At 59.8% G+C, this 19,200-nt stretch overlaps 1 protein-coding gene across 3 annotated transcripts in view; it reads left to right on the top strand.

Annotated features, from left to right (window-relative positions):
* Positions 1-19,200, top strand: part of DCTN1 (dynactin subunit 1) — a 148,171-nt gene that overhangs the window by 124,523 nt on the left and 4,448 nt on the right. For 2 of the 3 annotated variants that reach the window (XM_077816104.1, XM_077816102.1), the window contains exons 10-26: positions 364-468; positions 850-1,041; positions 1,870-1,986; positions 2,854-3,006; positions 4,213-4,373; positions 5,106-5,274; positions 8,146-8,214; positions 8,756-8,818; positions 9,011-9,160; positions 10,610-10,771; positions 11,098-11,229; positions 11,769-11,897; positions 12,307-12,449; positions 13,127-13,293; positions 16,273-16,406; positions 17,327-17,516; positions 19,015-19,091. In XM_077816104.1, the coding sequence (XP_077672230.1) occupies positions 364-468; positions 850-1,041; positions 1,870-1,986; positions 2,854-3,006; positions 4,213-4,373; positions 5,106-5,274; positions 8,146-8,214; positions 8,756-8,818; positions 9,011-9,160; positions 10,610-10,771; positions 11,098-11,229; positions 11,769-11,897; positions 12,307-12,449; positions 13,127-13,293; positions 16,273-16,406; positions 17,327-17,516; positions 19,015-19,091 (2,313 nt within the window). The remainder of the gene's footprint in view (positions 1-363; positions 469-849; positions 1,042-1,869; positions 1,987-2,853; positions 3,007-4,212; positions 4,374-5,105; positions 5,275-8,145; positions 8,215-8,755; positions 8,819-9,010; positions 9,161-10,609; positions 10,772-11,097; positions 11,230-11,768; positions 11,898-12,306; positions 12,450-13,126; positions 13,294-16,272; positions 16,407-17,326; positions 17,517-19,014; positions 19,092-19,200) is intronic. The other variant, XM_077816105.1, reaches the window with a different exon arrangement.

Genomic DNA, 19,200 nt, shown 5'->3' with positions numbered 1-19,200 from the left:
CTCCTTGCCAGAGGATCTTGTGAAGGCCAAAAGTATAACTGGGTTTGAAAAAGTAGATAAGTTAATGGAGGACAGGTTCATCAATGGCTATTAGCCAAGCTGGTCAGGGATGCAGCCCAATGCTCCAGGTGTGTCTACACCTCTGACTGCTGGAAGCTGGGAATGGTCGATGGGATGGATCACTCGATAATGACCCTGTTCTGTTCACTCCCTCTGAAGCGACTGGCCACTGTGGGAAGATAGGACACTGGGTTAGATGAACCATAGGGTTGACCTGGGATGGTCGATCTTATGTTCTTATGCAGGGGTGTAGGAATGTGGGAGTCCAGGTCAGGGTTAAGCTTTTGAGCCCTGTGTCCGCAGGTGGATGCTGCGCTGGGTGCTGAAGAGATGGTGGAGACTCTGACGGAGAGAAACCTGGACTTGGAGGAGAAGGTCCGGGAGCTGCGCGAGACCGTCGGCGACCTGGTAAGCTGCCCAGCAGGTAGAGCTCTCTGTCGGGGGTCAGAGAGGAGCGAGACAGAACCCACGCGTGTTCCTTTGTCTGTGTGAGGTCTGCAGCCAGGCTGGCCAAAGGATGGGGCGCAGCAGTGGGAGAGGTGCACTGGGTGGGCTGTTCCCCTGACACGGCAGAGCCATGCTGGATGCTGCCTAAGCAGGGATGCTGGAAGGGCTCAGGCGAGGCTCAATGAAGTCACCAGGGTTGGCTGATCTCCCAAGCTCTTGCTGGGCACGATCACTGTGGCTGATCTCCTGGTCAGCCCCGAAGCTGTGCCCCTTCCCTCCTCTGAAAGCCCCATGCTCCTGTGGCCTGGCAGGCCGAGCTGTGTAGCTACTTCTTCCTGCTAGGAAGCCATGAACGAGATGAATGACGAGCTGCAGGAGAACGCCAGGGAGACGGAGCTGGAGCTGCGTGAGCAGCTGGACATGGCAACGGCGCGGGTCCGTGAGGCGGAGAAGCGCGTGGAGGCTGCCCAGGAGACGGTGGCAGATTACCAGCAGACCATCAAGAAATACAGGGAGCTGACCGCACACCTGCAGGTAAAGTCCTTGAGCACCCTGGTGGGGCCAGGGGAGGGGCTGCACCCCATGCTTCTGGGAGGAGCTGGCTGAACTGCTCAGCACCCATCAGAGCAGCAGCTGCTTTGGGGAAGGGCTTTAGTGACAAGGAGGCAGAGCCCTCAGCAGGCAAGAGCACTGCAGAGGAGAGGGGACGGGACCAACCCTGCAGGGGCTGCTGCTGGCCCTGCAAACGCACCCGGAACCAGCTGCTGCTGCCCTAGGAGTTGAGCTCCTGATTTAGGCGAGAACATCCAGCTAAGCCAGAGCAACCTGAATACTAGTTTACTCTGAGGGAAACTTCCTCTGATTGCTTGTGTTTCTGCTGCCTCCTGGCCATCCGTCTGCTCCGCAGTGGGGAAGCGCAGACTGGGAGCTGCTGGAAGCAGTGGGCTAATGTGCTCCCAAATGTGGGTGTTGCGTTGTGTCCCGGGGGCTGCAGGTATGAAAGAGAAGCCCCAAGTGTGCAGGTGGAGGGGATTCCCTAAGGATTCCTGGGGGCGCTGGCAGCAGGCAAGTGAGACCATCATGGAAATGCGGGTGGGGAGACAGATCTAGTTCTCCTCCCCGCCCTGCGTGATTGTTCTTCTGGGACCTGAGCAGTCTGCCCTGTGTCCCCTTGGGAACTGGTGCTAGGCCCAGCGCTGGGGAGACTCCTCAGCTGAGTGCACCCAGATATTCAACTCCCCTTCCTCTTCCTTGATTGCCCCGTTATCCTCTCGTCCCAGCCTGTCCCCCTGCGGGTATTCGGGGGCCAGGAGATGGCAGTTCTGTTGTACTGCTAATTCTCCCCTCTCCTCCTGCAATCAGGATGTGAACCGAGAGCTCATGAACCAGCAGGAAGCTTCTGTTGAGAGACAACAGCAGCCTCCGCCAGAGATGTTCGACTTCAAGATTAAATTTGCAGAGACTAAGGCCCATGCGAAGGTACGGAGAACAGCTGGGCATGTCGGTGTGTAGGACCCAGGTGTGTGTGTTCCCATGGGCAGTGCTCCAGGTGCAGGTGAGAGTGTACAGCATAGCTTCCTGTGCTTGGCAGCTTTCCAAGGCTGCCGTGTTGTTCTGAGGATGCCAGAGGCCTCCCCAAGGGCTGTGCCGCTAGTGAGTGAGAGCACCAAAGAGTCTGCAAAATGGCGTAACTGCTGAGAACCGCTCCTCTTCCGCATCGACGCCGCGGCCAGCAGTGTGGGCGAGTGGCTAGCAGACCCCTGGCAGACAGGGACACCTGTGCGCTCTGTGTGGCAGTGGAGCTCTTAGCTACTTGGCAGGGGTGCTGGAAGGGCGAGTGTTGCGGAGGGGGATATCGGGCATTAACGTGTGGGGGTGGGGAAGGGGTGTTACGAGTACCTTTGTTCTGAGAGACGTCGGCCCAAACCGTAACGGTTTTTGCACAGCAGCAAAAAGTGCTTGAAAATGGGGTTTTGTCTGCTGAACCCTGACGTGAACTTGCGCTGGCTGGAAGGAATGGTAACAAGGGTACAGCCAGGATGACTGACGTTTGCCCTCCCCAGGACAGGGACCCTGCCCTTCGGGGCCTGCTCTGGACCATGAGCACCAAGGCAGTATAGCTAATAGACAGTGAGAAGGAATCTCCTTCCCTCCAGCAGCCGTGGGAATGTGGCTCTGGGACAGGGGCGGGAATGTGGCTCGGACTCTAACCTACTGCACGGACTGGCACGTCTGCGCCCCCCGTGGAATGCCAGCGAGCAGGCTGGAGGCCTGGGGAGACGGCCTCACATGGCTCCTGGTCCTTTCTTCCAGGCTCCGTTTGATTTTTCCCTTTGTCTCCTTCAGGCCATTGAGATGGAGCTGCGCCAGATGGAGGTGCAGCAGGCCAACCGGCACGTCTCCCTCCTCACCTCCTTCATGCCTGACAGCTTCCTGCGCCACGGAGGGGACCACGATTGCATCCTGGTGCTGCTGCTCATCCCCCGGCTCATCTGCAAGGTAGCAAAGGACACCCCCCCGCCTGCACCACGCACCTCCACCTTTGACACGTTTAGGGCAGGGAGCGGCAGAGGAAGAAAGCGAGCGGCTTGTTTTCATCCCACTTCAGCTTATTTCTGTGCTGCGAGCTGAGGGGCTCAGGGCTACTCCATTGGCCCCTGGGTGGTGCTGTGTGGCAGAGCTAGGCCCTCCCTCCCGCAGGACTTCAGTGAGCCCCTCTAGCCCACCCGAGCAGCACTGCTGGGCTCTGAAGGGCATCTCATCTGGGCGTCGTCTGCCAGAAGGATGGGGGCTGGGGGCCTGTGATGGGTTGCTCTACTCAGTGCTGGATGGCGCCGCCTCCTGGTGGTTCTGGGGATTAGCTCTGTCTGCCAAGGCTGACAGCCCTTCCAGCAGGTACATGCCCTCAGTATCTCCTCTGCAGCTTCTCTCGCTCTCTCTCACTCAGGAGCAGCATCCTCTTCCCTTTCCAGCGGGAGGGCATCAAGGTTCCCCGCTCACCTGCAGTCTCAAGCAGTCCCACTTCACTGCCTTCCAGTGCCACTCCCGCAGTGGCTGGCAGGGGAGCCCAGGGGCTCAGGGACCTCCACACAGCAGCCAAGGTCCATTCCCTGCACCTTGCTGCCTTTTCCTGAGCCGCTTTCATACTTCCTGGCCCTCCCCACTGCTCTGGGTTTGCTGGCCTCTCAACTCCCTCCGCCCAGGGAGTAATGTCAGGCAACTCGTCTCTGCAGCCCCGCTGCTCCCTGCCTGTCTCTAGCAGGAGAGTGTCTCTCCGATGAGCTGCCTCCAGCCTAAAGCTCCCCTGTTTGCAGCCTAACCAGCTGATTGGGCCCACTGGCCTAATTCAGCTCCTGCAGGCCTAGTGTGAGGCGCACACCCCATCACCGGGGTGAAAAGGTGGGAGGCTGCAAGCGGGAGGGTACGGAGGGCAGGCTGCAGGGGAGTGAAGCTGATGGAAACACAAGAAAACCCCTTGAATCGGATAAAATGGCAGCAGTGACTGTGGCTGAAGCTGCGTAAGCTGGTGCCTGCCCAGGTCTGGTCCATGGCACTGAGTGAAATGCCCGTCAGCTGGTGCTGGAGAGCCTGTCCCAGCAAGTACAGCTCCTTGGCAGGGATGCTGGGCAGCGGGGAGCAGAAGGGGGGATGTGTCGCCGTGCTGGGTAGCCCGGGGCTGAGACTGCTCTGTCTCTTCTGGAACAGGCTGAGCTGATCAGCAAACAGGCCCAGGAGAAGTTTGAGCTGAATGAAACCTGTGCTGAGCGCACAGGCCTGCGGGGTGCCCCAGGGGAGCAGCTGAGCTTTGCTGCGGGGCTGGTGTATTCGCTCAGCCTCCTGCAAGCGACGCTGCACAAATACGAACAGTGAGTACCCCAGGTGCCCTGCACCGTGCACCCAGCCTTTGGATCCCCGGCGCTCTGCGAGGAGAGCACCTAGGGTGCCCCGTTCCTGCAGAGGGTGGGGAACCCGTCACACGTCCAGAATGGCTGAGGGCCAGGGAGGCACCTCGTCCTGAACACAGCGGCCGAGGGAGGGGTGTGGTGGGCTCTGGTCTCCAGGAAGGCGTTCCCAGAGGTCTGATGGGATTGTGAGCAGCCACTAGGAGCACTGAGTGCTGCAGCTTGGGCTCAGACGTTCACGTTACTGCTGCCGAGGCCAGACGGAGAATCCTTCCACCAGCAGCTCCCCAGGCGCGCCACTGAAACGCAGAGAAACCTCCCCAGCGCCCCCGCAGGGGCTGCTCCCCACCCAATGGCACTGGGTCCATGCTCAAAGCCCGACAGCGAGCCCAGAGATTGGAATAGACTTTTGTTTGCGGGGTCCCTTCCCCGGAGCCCCGTGCGTCTAGTGCTGCTGCTGGTCCCAGTCACCAGAAGTGCCCTCCCTCCTTGGGTTGTGCTGGGGGCCTGGGCTTAGGACGGATGCTGAGCACCGGCAGCTCCCATTAGCTGTGACGAGCTGCGGCCGTTCAGCGCCTCTGACAGTCGGGCCCAAGTGGGGGCGTCCAGAACTAGAGCCCCCGTGCGTTTGCAGGGCCCCTGCAGAGACCAGACACTTGTCCCAGACTAGCTGATGGTATTTGCTCCTCGCGCCAGGGCCCTGAGCAAGTGCAGCGTTGAGGTCTACAAGAAGGTGGGGCTGCTCTACCCCGAGATGAGCGTCCATGAGCGCTCGCTGGACTTCCTGATTCAGCTGCTGCACAAGGACCAGCTGGATGAGACGGTCAACGTGGAGCCGCTCACCAAAGCTATCAAGTACTACCAGGTAGGCGGTGCGGTCTGTGCCGCAGGCAGGTGCCGGCTCCGTGCCCCTCTAGCGCTCCGGGCACTGGCCCCAGGGCAGGTGCAAGGCAATCTGAGCTGCGCAGGATGGGAGCAGTGAAGTGGGGTTGAGGTTTGCCGAGCCCCATCTGGCATTGCTGCTTTCAGGGAACCCTCCCAGGCTGCGGGCTAAGTAGCTAGCTTCCCGTCACCACCTTTCCTTCTTTCCCCTCTGCCTCCTGAACACTGAGATCTGGTTCCCCTGCTGGCCCATGACGAGATCTCCTGTTCTCCAGTGCTCTGAATTCCCTCCCTAGAGAAGGGAGATGCCTAGCCATTCCTGTGCCGGCATCCCTTATCTGGGTGTCCTAGGACGCTGGCTGCAGAAGCCATCACCGCTATCCCACAGGGCCATGTCCCCACATCAGAGACTGAAATAGAATCATAGAATCATAGAATATCAGGGTTGGAAGGGACCCCTGAAGGTCATCTAGTCCAACCCCCTGCTCGAAGCAGGACCAATTCCCAGTTAAATCATCCCAGCCAGGGCTTTGTCAAGCCTGACCTTAAAAACTTCCAAGGAAGGAGATTCCACCACCTCCCTAGGCAACGCATTCCAGTGTTTCACCACCCTCTTAGTGAAAAAGTTTTTCCTAATATCCAACCTAAACCTCCCCCACTGCAACTTGAGACCATTACTCCTCGTTCTGTCATCTGCTACCATTGAGAACAGTCTAGAGCCATCCTCTTTGGAACCCCCTTTCAGGTAGTTGAAAGCAGCTATCAAATCCCCCCTCATTCTTCTCTTCTGCAGGCTAAACAATCCCAGCTCCCTCAGCCTCTCCTCATAAGTCATGTGTTCTAGACCCCTAATCATTTTTGTTGCCCTTCGCTGGACTCTCTCCAATTTATCCACATCCTTCTTGTAGTGTGGGGCCCAAAACTGGACACAGTACTCCAGATGAGGCCTCACCAATGTCGAATAGAGGGGGACGATCACGTCCCTCGATCTGCTCGCTATGCCCCTACTTATACATCCCAAAATGCCATTGGCCTTCTTGGCCACAAGGGCACACTGCTGACTCATATCCAGCTTCTCGTCCACTGTCACCCCTAGGTCCTTTTCCGCAGAACTGCTGCCTAGCCATTCGGTCCCTAGTCTGTAGCGGTGCATTGGATTCTTCCATCCTAAGTGCAGGACCCTGCACTTATCCTTATTGAACCTCATCAGATTTCTTTTGGCCCAATCCTCCAATTTGTCTAGGTCCTTCTGTATCCTATCCCTCCCCTCCAGCGTATCTACCACTCCTCCCAGTTTAGTATCGTCCGCAAATTTGCTGAGAGTGCAATCCACACCATCCTCCAGATCATTTATGAAGATATTGAACAAAACCGGCCCCAGGACCGACCCCTGGGGCACTCCACTTGACACCGGCTGCCAACTAGACATGGAGCCATTGATCACTACCCGTTGAGCCCGACAATCTAGCCAGCTTTCTACCCACCTTATAGTGCATTCATCCAGCCCATACTTCTTTAACTTGCTGACAAGAATACTGTGGGAGACCGTGTCAAAAGCTTTGCTAAAGTCAAGAAACAATACATCCACTGCTTTCCCTTCATCCACAGAACCAGTAATCTCATGATAAAAGGCGATTAGATTAGTCAGGCATGACCTTCCCTTGGTGAATCCATGCTGGCTGTTCCTGATCACTTTCCTCTCATGCAAGTACTTCAGGATTGATTCTTTGAGGACCTGCTCCATGACTTTTCCAGGGACTGAGGTGAGGCTGACTGGCCTGTAGTTCCCAGGATCCTCCTTCTTCCCTTTTTTAAAGATTGGCACTACATTAGCCTTTTTCCAGTCATCCGGGACTTCCCCGGTTCGCCACGAGTTTTCAAAGATAATGGCCAATGGCTCTGCAATCACAGCCGCCAATTCCTTCAGCACTCTCGGATGCAACTCGTCCGGCCCCATGGACTTGTGCACGTCCAGCTTTTCTAAATAGTCCCTAACCACCTCTGTCTCCACAGAGGGCTGGCCATCTCTTCCCCATTTTGTGATGCCCAGCGCAGCAGTCTGGGAGCTGACCTTGTTAGTGAAAACAGAGGCAAAAAAAGCATTGAGTACATTAGCTTTTTCCACATCCTCTGTCACTAGGTTGCCTCCCTCATTCAGTAAGGGGCCCACACTTTCCTTGGCTTTCTTCTTGTTGCCAACATACCTGAAGAAACCCTTCTTGTTACTCTTGACATCTCTCGCTAGCTGCAGCTCCAGGTGCGATTTGGCCCTCCTGATTTCATTCCTACATGCCCGAGCTATATTTTTATAGGCCTGCCAGAACTTCCCATAATCCCTCTAGGCTTGGCAGGAATCCCAGCCTCGCCAGGCCCCCTGTCCAAACACAGAGGAGAATACTGGAGCAGGAGAATCTCAGCTCAATCCATGGGATCAGGCCCCGTTCCCAAGGGGTATCTGATTGATTGTCCACTCCAGGTATCCCAGAGAGCCCCTCAGCATGTGCTACTGCCGCCAATCTGCTGTCCTCCACCCCCTAGCCCAGCACACTTCCCTCTCCCCAAACATATGAAGCCAGGTGCAGGAGTTGGGGACGGCGTGTGGCTCTGCTGGATTAACTCCAGTCTGGTTCCTATCGCCGTTACCAAAGGGCAAACCTCTGAGCGTGCTTCTGCATCGGTGTTATCGTCTGTGGCACATCCAGCTGCCCGCAGGCCGAGTGCAGATGGGGCAGGCCCACGTTTGCTCCCCGGCGCCAGCCTGACCAGCCGTTCTCTGCTAGGAAACGGGTTGTAGGCACGTGGCTCTGCGTGGGCTGCGCCGGGGGTGCTAACGCCTCTCTCCGTCTCCTTCCAGCACCTGTACAGCATCCACCTGGTGGAGCAAGCCGAAGACTGCACCATGCAGCTGGCGGACCACATTAAGGTGGAGTAGTGGCCGTGCGGCCCCTGGGGAAGGATTCACTGCACGGGCAGGCTGACCGGCAAGGTGGAGCTGCAGCCCGGAAGAGCTGCAGCTGCCTCCCTAATGAGAGCTTTGGAACACGTCCTCGTTCCCTGCTAGCGTGGGCTTGCCAGCTGCCCGCTTCTCCCCCCGAGTCCCACTTCTCCCCCACCAGTGGGCGTGCAGGGGGAAGGGTGAGGACACAGATGTTGTGGGATGGGTCCTGCCAATGGGCTGGTGAGTAAAGAGCAGGGAAGAGGAGTTGAGAACACACGGCGCTGAGCCCGGTACCTGCAGAGGAGCAGTCGGCGCTGTCGGGCCTCCCTTCAGAGAGCACCTGTGTCCTGGTGCCTCACAACATAACACCCCTAGAGCAAAGCAGCCCAGACTCCTGGGCAGCCAGAATCTCCGAGCTCTGGCAGCCTGTAATCCCAGGGAGCTCAGCCCCGCTCTGTCCCCAGGCAAGGTCGTCTCGCTTAGTCTGCTTTGCCCTGTACTAACGGCGCTTGTGCTTGTCCCACAGTTCACCCAGAGTGCCTTGGACTGCATGGGCGTGGAAGTGGGTCGATTGCGGTCCTTCCTGCAGGTGAGCAGGTGACTTCCTGCCACCCTTCTTCCCCTCTGCATTCGGGGCCAGCACCGCGGCTGGCGTACGGTGGCGTTGCTCCATTGAAGCTAGTGGCTACGCCACCGTGAGCCAGCTGATGCTCTGACCCTCGGCATCTCAGGTGTTGAGCTTTCTCTCCCCCTCCCTTCCTCCCTTCCATGCGCCTGGCAGACAGGGCAGGAGGCGTCCGACCTCGCCATCCTCCTCAAGGGCCTGGAGACCTCCTGCAGCGACATCCGCCAGTTCTGCAAGAAGATTAGACGCCGCATGCCCGGAACAGACGCACCTGGGATACCTGCAGCACTTGGCTTCGGACAGCAGGTGGGGCTAGCCAGGGCCGAACAGCCCCAGGGGGAAGTTCCTGTAGGACGGGGCAGCCGAATGCTGCCCCGCCAGGGCTGCACCGGCAGCTTGCCAGGAGCCACAGGGGCACCGCAGATGGCCATGAACTGCTGAACATTGCAGCCACCCTCCTGCTGGGTGGTGCAGCCTGCAGAGGATACACATGCCAGCAGGCAGTGCTGCACTGGGGTGAGGGGAAGGAGGCTGCTCAGAGGGAGGCAGCTGTGGGCTGGAGGGGGAGGATCGTTTGGGTTCTGGTGAAGGGGAGGCTCCCACTTTAATCAGCTCCATTATAGTCCTGCACACCAGATGCCATTTTCTCTCCCTCCCTCACCTCATCTCACCCGGCCCCCTCCATGTGACTCTCTCCCCCCGCCCCGTGACGGGTTTTTAGTACTAGTCTGGTGCTAAGGATGCTGTCGCCTGCCTGGCCTGAATGCTCCCTTGGGGAGAGCAGAGGCAGAGTGCGCAGTGGGGGAGAGCTGGTGCAATCAGTGCATTGTGGGCGAGCCAGCGTGTGCCTTTGTTTGCCTGGCTGGGACTGCTGGCGTTCGCTGCTGCGGGTCTCTTCTGCCTTTCGGGTTGTGTTACACGTGTACCTGGGCCCTGCATAAAAACATGGCCGTGCAGTGACTTGCCCTGGCCCTTTTCCTGAATGGGCTGGGACGCGTGACCGATCAGAGCAGCGCTAGAGAGAACAGCTAGCGGGGAATGGATCGGGAGTGGGAGGAGCTGGCTGAGGTGGGAGTGGGACACAGACACTGCAGTCACCTTGCGGGCAGAGTCCTTGCTTTGAGAGGAGGAACGCATGGCCAGGAGGCACACGGCCTAGTGAGTAGAGCATAAGACCGAGCTAGGAGAGCCCTGGCTGCTTCTTCCTGACTGAGCCACGGCCTTGAGCTGCCATCTGTAATGTGGTCTGGGTAACAGAACTTCCCTGGGTAAATGGGGGGCGAAGGATAGCTCAGTGGTGTGAGCATTGGCCTGCTAAACCCAGGGTTGTGAGTTCAATCCTTGAGGGGGCCATTTAGGGATCTGGGGCAAAAATTGGGGATTTGTCCTGCTTTGAACAGGGGGTTGGACTAGGTGACCTCCTGAGGTCCCTTCCAACCCCGATATTCGACGATTCTATGAAAGGAACCTGAGCCCACATGGCCCGTGTCACAGCAGGGACTGCACACAGCCTGGGGAAGCCGCGCCAGCAGGAAGGACTGAGGGAACCAGTAGGGCAAGTGCAGAGAGCAGGAACCTTGGGCTCAGGTGGTGACAAGACTCCCCCGCCCTGTTCACTTCCTGGGCTGTCCTTCCTTCCTGTTGCCCAGGATCTTCTCCCTAACGATGCTCCCAAAGACGTTAACTGAACGGCCCTCCGCGGTCTCTTACCGTTGGGGCGAGTCCCGTAATCGCCCTCTGTCTGCCTGACCCCAGGTGTCGGACACGCTGCTGGACTGCCGCAAGCACCTGACCTGGGTGGTGGCGGTGTTGCAGGAGGTGGCTGCCGCGGGGGCCCAGATGATCGCCCCGCTGACGGAGAACGAAGGGCTCCTGGCCGTCAAGCTGGAAGATCTGGCCTTCAAAGCAAGCGAGCAGGTGGGCACCCTGTTCTCAGCTTCCCTAAGCCCTCTGCCCATGGGGAACGAATACCTGTTGGCCTCAGAGCAGCTTGTATCTCACTCCAGCCCCATGGTGACTTTGGGATGAGCCTGAGTGGAGTGACAGCTTGTTAACGCTGAAGCGTAGGGACCTGCCACTCACCTACCCCCTCGGTCTGCAGCCTCCTCGTGGCCACAGGGGCTGACTGCACGACAAGGCCGGTGATCAGCGGTGTGGAGCGAGTGCAGGAAGCCTTGCTGGCAGTGGGGCCCTAGCAAAGGGCACCTTGAAACGGGGTAATTCTCTCTCTCCATCCTCTGCAGATCTACGGCAGCCAGGGCATCAACCCCTACGACTGCCTGCGCCAGTCCTGTAACGTCCTCATTGCAACCATGAACAAGATGGCCACTGCTATGCAGGAGGGAGAGTATGACGCCGACCGGCCACAGACCAAGGTGGGGCGCGGCTGGGGGGCACCTTCGGGCTGGGCCAGGGCCGCTGAACTGAGCTGTCACTTCCTCCAGGGGAGGCCCTGATTTCCTGTGGATGGCGGGAGGAGATGGAAAGCCCACCCTGATCTCCGGCAGGCCGTGTGCTGACACGGATGGTCACGCTGCAGCGCGCTCAGCAGATGCCGATGGGCACAGCCCCTCGTAGCTGGGTTTGATGGGGGTGTTCTGGGCAGAGCGGGCTCTCTCCTTTGACGCTGTTCGCAGGGTGAGGGGCCAGCACCTTGCATCAGAAGCCCACTCTGCTGTCTGTGCAGCTCGGCAGATGCTTACAGACCAGTAGGTGTGTCTTAGCTCCATCACCTTCCCGGCCAGCAAGACCAGCCCTCCCTGGATTGTCAGGGACTCGGGGAGCCGGGCAGTTGCCTGTCGTGCAGATTTGGGGGGCATTCCCTCAGCAGCGTCCTGCCCGGTTTTCACCATGAGCAAGCACTGGAATACATCAGCTGGCGATATTCGACCAACCCCCTCCCTTGTCCCTGCAGCCCCCTCCTCCTGTCAATCTGAGGGCAGCCGCACTCAGGGCCGAGATCACAGATGCCGAGGGCCTGGGACTGAAGCTGGAAGACAGAGAGACTGTCATCAAAGAGCTGAAGAAATCGCTCAAAATCAAGGTGAGCTCATCCGTGGTCTGTTCCCTAATCTGCCTTTCCTGTTGGCCGGTGCAGAACCCTGCAGCCTTGGGGAGTGCACTTCACCTGGGCAGTAGGCCGCTGCCTGCCTGGGTTGCTCCCACTTCCTGTAGCGCTGCCTGGGGCCTGTTAGCCCTTTGGATCGGTTTCCCCGGGGGAGACGCAAGCGTCCCTTGTAGCAGTGGCCTGTGGCATCAACCATAAGGGACGCGCCAGTCCTCGCCTCAGGTAGCTGGTTGGTGTTCGCCTGACCTGATCCCCGGAGCCAGTCAGGACATGGTGGCGTGTGCTGGCTATTGGTTGCAACTGGGGGCGGGCGCTCCAGGGCCCCGGAACATGCTGTCCACCCTCAGGGGCCTGGAGCACTTCGCTTTCTCCCCTGCTGCTCCAGGGCGAGGAGCTGAGTGAAGCAAATGTGCGCCTCAGTCTCTTGGAGAAGAAGCTTGACAGCTCGTCTAAGGACGCGGATGACCGGGTGGAGAAGATCCAAACCAAGCTGGACGAGACCCAGGCTCTGCTCAAAAAGAAGGAGAAGTGAGTGGGTTTCCCATCCTCCTAGGGGATTCGGGATGGTCTAGGCCAGGGGAGAGCACCTGCTAAGGGAGGAGCCTGTGCAGAAGGGGTAGCAGTGTTAGCAGCTTGCCATTTTTTCCAGGGCCGTTCTGGAGCTCAGGGGTGGCTAGGCACAGCCGTTATCCTGGGGCAGCTAGTGGCTGATGTGAGGCAGGTTTGGGCAGGGCAGAGAGATTGCATCTCAGAATAGGCTGCATTCTGGCTGCTTTGTGTGTGGTGCAGGACGTTTGTATTTCGCACCATTGCCAGACCCAGGTAACAGCGTAGCTGTGTCCGGACTACGGGTGCTGGAGCGCCGTGAACTCCCAGGGAGACAGCAGTGGGTCAGCCTGATAGAGCTAGAACCAGGAGAAAGCAAAAGGGATGAAGGGCTGATTGTCCGGCAACGCTTCCTGCACGTGAGATCGTTGCCTGCAGACCAGACCAGCCTCCCAGGGAAATGGGTGGAGGCCTCCCTCTCTTGAGTGAGAAGCCCTGAGCTGGCTGGGGAGCGTATGGTTGGGGGAGGGTGCTGGAAGTTACCAAACCTGATGAGATCCTGCAAAGCCTGCTGGGTCAAGGCTGTGAACTCTGCCAGCTGAGCTGTGTTTCGTCCAACGTTTCTCACTGGGCTGGTGGCTTGCTCTCTCCCCCTGCAGGGAGTTTGAGGAGACCATGGATGCTCTTCAGGCTGACATTGACCAGCTGGAGTCGGAAAAGATGGAGCTAAAGCAGCGCTTGAACAACCAGTCCAAGCGCACCATCGAGGGGCTTCGTGGATCCCCTGCGTCTGGAATCGCGTCCATCGTCTCGGGCATTGCAGGAGGTGCGTGATCCGCCCATGCCCCCGCCCTAGCATCTGGGGGCTGCCTCAGCCTTGCTGCCCAGACGCTGGAAAGGAAACCCGGGGAAAAGGCCCAGAGGATGGGGAGTGGAACCCCGAGGGAACTCAGTCTGCCGCACTGTGTCCCTACAAGAGGCAGAGCAGTGTTGGGTGGACGGGTCCTGGTGTGAGCCCCGTGAAATGAGCTCTAGACCTGAGGAAGGGAAGGGGCAGGGGCCTTGCAGCTCACTCGGTTCTGGGAGCACCAGGCTGCCACCTCAGACATCTGGAGGCAGTCGTGCACGTGGTGGCTCAGCTGGCCCGCAGGCTGGAAGGCCCCGAACTAGATGGCCAGGCATCAGTGGATGAGCCGAGTGATGTGTGATGGCCCGGCACTGCCTCCCTTCACCCTGACCTCTCTGCCTCCCTGCACTTGCCCCCCCCAGCTCCTAGGTCACTGCAAGGGCAGCCAGCCAAGGGAATACCTCTCCAGCGGGCTGCAGCTGCCTAGGGGGAGGGAACGCTGCAGGGCTCTGGGCCATGTGGGTACGACGATTGGCTGGTGATTTCAGAGCCAGTCCGTGGTATTCTGACCTGCACCCCAGTGAGCAGACAGCTGGAGAGGAAAGGCCTCTGGTAGGCTCTGGAATTCCCTCTGCTCCGCCACACAATCGCTGCCTCCTTCCCCTTTGCGCCCACGGCTGGGGTGGCAGCTTCCCGCTGTGGATGCCCAAGAGCCTCACCCAGCCCCTTGTTCTGTCTCTCGGCGCTATCCCAGCAGCGCCCCGTGTAGGAGCACAGGCCTGGCTTGCGTCCGGCCTCCGTTGCTCCCGAGGGAGGCTGCGGTTCCCCGTGGTCTCCTTCCCTGCCGGCAGCGGAGCACAGCAGCTGCAATCACTCCCTCCTGGCTAGGGCCCTCTCCAGCCATGGCAGGAGGCGGGGTTAGCTGGACCCTCCGCGCACACGGCCGGAGTTCTCCACTCAGCGTGAGCTGCAGGGGGCAGGCCGCCCAGGCTGAGTGCAGGCGTGCGGCAGGGCCTAGCAAGGGCCCTTAAAGGGCCTGTTCCCTGCAGGCTCTAGCTGGGGTCTGAGCCATGGGATTCCCAGGGCACCGTTGTTCTCAGCTGCCTGCGTTTCACAACAGTGGCCCAGACCTGAGGCTCCTGGGACTGTCCAGCAGCAGGTGCTCCTTGGAGCCCAGAGGTGATTGGTTAGCGGGTCTGAACTGATCCCGCTGGCGTTTATACGGAGGGGTAATGTCCAGTGCTGACACCTTCAGCTGTGTGCTAGCATGGACGTGGAGCATGCTACTGGCCCCTGGTGCCCTCCTGGCCCGCCGCCCTCGGGGTGATGGTCAGCGACGTGCCTCTGGCTGGTGGGTTGCTGGCGGTAGCTGGTCTGATCCCTGGATTGTAGCCTGTTTCCTTCCCGAGCTGCAGTGAGTGTGGGTCTGTGCTGCGTGTCGGTGAGAGTGGGAAAGGTGGTGATGCCGCACTGCACAGGTACCGCTTGGCTGTGCGCGTTGCAGCAGGAGCCCTTGTCGTCTTCAGAACGCTGCCCCATCCCCGCTGGTCGGCGCTTGCCGCGCGGCGGCCACAGACGGGGGTCCCCGGTTTGCAGCAGGGCAGCCGTGGTACAGGACAGCAAAGGGACTTTTCCAAGGCCCCAGAGTGAGTCAGTGGCAGAGCTGGGAAAGGAGCGTCCTGTGTCCCACTTCCTTGCGCTCAAGGCTCTGTTCTCTTGAATTGCTGGCGCTCTGGCATCTTTCCTTCTCTGCCTGTGGTTCACACAGCCGTCTGGCTGCCTCGTGCTCTCTGCAGGCCGATCCGGAGCGTGCTGAGCCCAGTGGAGGCGGTGGGAGGTGTCAGCAGGTCTCAGGATCCATCCCAAGATGCAGCCGCTCCAGGAATGGCATCTTGGTCTGCGGGTTTGTCCTGCCAGATTTGCTCCAGTGATGAACTGTGTTGTTTTGGAAACTTCCTGCTCTGCTGACTCAGGCGGGCTCTCCGGTCCTGCGCCCCCGTGCGGGTTCTGCAGCAGGCAGTGCGGGAGCCAGGATGGAATCCAGCTCCTTCTCCAAGGCCATGTGGCCCCGTGAGGGCTCCTGGAGTAAGAGGCAGCAGACTGGGTGTGAATGTGCGTAGGGAGCAGATCTGCAGGGCAAGACGGTGCCCTTTTTACAATGGCTTCTCTGGCCAGAGCTGCATTCGAGCCTTGCTCCTCAGCTTTTAATTCTGCTTCTTCTTGTCTCTCCTGTGCTTTCCTCCCCTCCCGGCACTACAGAGGAACAGCAGAGAGGTACAGTATCCTGCTCCAGCCTGCCAGCTCTCCTAGCCTCTGTAGGCCCCAGGAGGGCAGGCCCAGTGCATGTGAGAAGGGGGTTCTGAGGCTTTGGGAATCCGACGTGCATCCTACTCCGGTGCTGTTGTTCTAACTGCAAGGAAGCCACGTGGCAGCTCACCCAGTGACCAAGAGGGGCAGGAACCAGCTGGGGAACAGAGGGGAGATGGATCCACAAAGGTGCCCAGAGCTGGTTCCACCGGGGCAATGCAGGGCTGCATCCCCATTCCAGCTCAGTGCCAGGCTGTCCTGGGAATGGGCCGGAGCAGCCTCTGCTGCAGAGACAAGAGGCAGTTCTGCAGGCGTGGGATCCTGGCCTGGGGCGTGTGGCCCCTGACAGGTGTTGTCAGGGTGCTGGGCCCCTTTGCTTGCTAGGTATTTGCATGGGTTTGACTCCAGAGCCCTGCCACAGGGCTCTCCAGCTCCAGCTGCGTGACTGTGATGGCTCTGTGCCCCAGCGAGGGGCGTATGGATGGGTCGTTGCTCCTTGGCACGGACACATTCATCTCTTCCTTCCCATCTCAGCCTGACCCCTGCATGCACAGACCACGTCGGCTGCAGCAAACCCGCCTGGATGCTCGGACCCCCGCTGGCCAGCTCCTTAGTCTCCTTTGACCATTGATGTTCTCTCCCCGTTTGCAGGTGTCGGCGCTGGCCAGGTGATGGTGGGTGGCTCAGGGCCTGTCCAGGTGAAGGACTCGCCTCTTCTCCTCCAACAGATCGATGCCATGCGGCTGGCCATTGAGCACCTCAAAACTGAGAACAACCGGCTTAAGGTGAGGGCCTCTCTGTGTGGGCATCTCTTGGGGTTTGCACCACTGGGCCCTCCAGGCATTCATCTGGCCAAGCCTGGGCTGCACACGCCCCGACTGGCTACGGGAATCACCCATTGCTCTCCAGCCGGTCCCTCCTGGGGGGAAGCAGACAAGGGCAGTATGCCTGGTCAGAGGAAGGGGATTCCAGATGGATTGGAGCTGGGATACTTTAGTCTGGAGCTATGGTGAGAATCTAGAGGAGACTGGCTGACCAGAATCCTGTTTATAGGAGCAAAGGGCCATCGATGGAATGCAAAGGAAATGTGCCGTTAACCTGTGGACCTCCCTGCTGTAGGGCATTACTGAAGCAAATAGCTAACATCAGACCCCTCTGCTCTACGAGGGGCATTTGCAGACCCACTCGCAAGGATAAAATGCCAGGGGTTCCCATGCCTCAGGCTGCTGTTCCTTATCCTTCCCCTCCTTCCCCTCCCCCGCACCACCAGCTTCCAGGGTACAGTGCTGGGCATTGGGGGAGGGATCCCTCCTTCCTCTGTGCCATTCAGCACGGAGACGACACCAGGCCAGCAGTCCCCCGCTCCAGGGCCCCGGGCTCTGTTCTGGGAGGCCAGCTCCTGTTCTCCTTTGCTTGAATTGCTGGTGTGTGGAACGGAGAGCAGGTTCTCAGGGTGTGAGTCTGGGTCCCTGCTCCCCTGGGCTCATGCAGTTTGCACTGGGGTGAGTGGCAGGGGGGGTCTTGACGCCCCCAGACGAGGGGAACTGCATGGCTTGGCTGGTGGCTGGGTATCCCTGGGAAGGAGCTCTGGCTTCCTGTTTGCCTGGTTCTCCTGTGGCTGGCCCAGGGGCGAGGTGCCGATTGGAGAATGGGCCAGGCCCGGGGCGGAGCTGTGGGTTACACTCTCGTGTTGCTTCGTGCTCAGGGAGCCCAGATGAAGACGGAGCTGGCAGCGCTCCCCCCTCTGCACGTCCCAAAGCTCTCGCTCCCCGAAGATCGGCAGGGAGAGGAGGTGGCCTCCGGCACCCTGTACAGGAAGACGAGCCAGCTGCTGCAGACCCTCTACCAGATGAGTGCCAACGCCAAGGTGGTGGACGTCACACGCAGGAGCTTGGGTACGTCCTGCCCACACAACTCCTTGGCGCAGGTGCCCCGGGGAGGCAGGTCAGCGGAGTCAGCTGGGACCCAAGGGGGCAGCTCGGCCCAGGCCTGCTAGCGAACTTACCGGAGGTAACCGTGTCAGCGCCAGGGCTGAGCCAGCAGAGGCCGGGTGGGCCCTTCTCGGACGGGTTGTGGGCAGGGCCCGCGGGCATGCTCTTCTCGCGGCCCATGCCCAGGGCAGAACTGTGAGTTCGGAGGTCACGCTAACCAGCCAGGGACTTCTGTCCTCTCCTGGAGGTGGCTGCTGTCTCTGGGGTGTAGCCCAGGCTGTCCCATTGTGGTATTTACAAAGCCCCTCTCTGGTCATGCTGTGGTCCGTAACCCCCACGCCTCGCTGTGTCCGACGGCTCCCCGAGGGGAGGCAGCGCTGGGGAGCAGGCGAAGCAGACGCTGAACGTCCAGGGGAGCAGGCTGGAGATTTTTGCTTGTTACTTTAGCCCCTGTAAAGGTTTTATTTGCTCTGGAGATGACTGGTGCTGCGTGGTTGCAGCTGCCGACTCGGGCCCCTCGCTGTGGTGTATCTGCGCTCAGTATCCAGGGGACAGAACTCTGAGACCCCGCGGTCGGGAGCCGGACGCGCGAGGAATTCAGGGCCCCCAGAACCTGCCGGGGGTGCTTGGCTGTGCAGGTCACCAAAGTGCCCTGTGCACCTAGTGGGGGGCTGGCCATTTCCTGCCTCCCCTTGCGAAAGGTGTCCCCCAAGTGAATCCTCCCAGTGAGTTTTGGGCGCCCCCGGCCTCCCCTGTGCTCACTGGCAGTGTACGCCCTGTGGGCAGAGCCAGGTACCACGCCTGAGTGGTGGGGTGTTCTCCTCACCAGTTTTCCTTCTGAAGGGCCCAGAACGGCCTCATGAACACCCCCAAGACCCTGCTCAGCCCCCGCCCGCCCCGCTGTTCGATGGGCAGCGTTGGTTTATGTGGCAGGAGCTCAGCTCCCCGTGGGCTGAAGGACCAGGCCACGCTGTCACCCTTGCCTAGGGATCTGGGAGCTGTGTGAGAGGGTCCTGCTGACCCCCAGAGCTGCCCATTGCACACACTGGGCTGTTCATTTGCGCTCTGGCCTCTCCTATGCTGGCCCCTCCTGGAGGACGGGGGAACAGGGGCTTAGTCTCCCTATTTCTCCTGCTTTCAATGGGCCTCTGGGACGGGAACTTCCCTGCAGTGTTGTGTTTCTCATTCGATAACCTGGATCCAGGATTCTTCAATGCTGTCCCATCTCAGCTGAACAGCTGCTGTGCCCCAGTCAGAGGTGGCTGCATATCAGTGCTGGGTGATGGGATTCCTGGCTGTACAGCTTGTAGGGTGCTTGGGGCTGATGCTCCTAGCCAAGGTCACTGTCAGACCCCGCTCGGGGCAGTTCCTCCCCCTCGCCCAGCTGGGACTCGGCACCCTCTCTCCGGGGAAGTCACGCTCCTGCAGGGAACTCCCCCTACCAGGTCTCTTCTTCCCCCAGCAGGAAGCCCGGCCGCTCAGCTGCTGGAGCAGACAGCCCGCCTGAAATCCCTGAGCGGCACCATCGACAAGCTGAAGGTAAATGCAGCAGCTGCCCGTGATCCATCAGTGTCTCTGCAAACGCCCCACAGCCCCGTCTGGCGCCGAGGCCGCGAGCGGGCAGCAGGGCCCGGACAGGCCACAAGCC

This window comes from Eretmochelys imbricata, chromosome 4 (genome assembly GCF_965152235.1).
Source record: "Eretmochelys imbricata isolate rEreImb1 chromosome 4, rEreImb1.hap1, whole genome shotgun sequence".
NCBI classification, from domain to species: Eukaryota; Metazoa; Chordata; order Testudines; family Cheloniidae; genus Eretmochelys; species Eretmochelys imbricata.
Note: the sequence above shows the minus strand (reverse complement) of the source record. Positions and strands in the feature narration are given on the sequence as shown.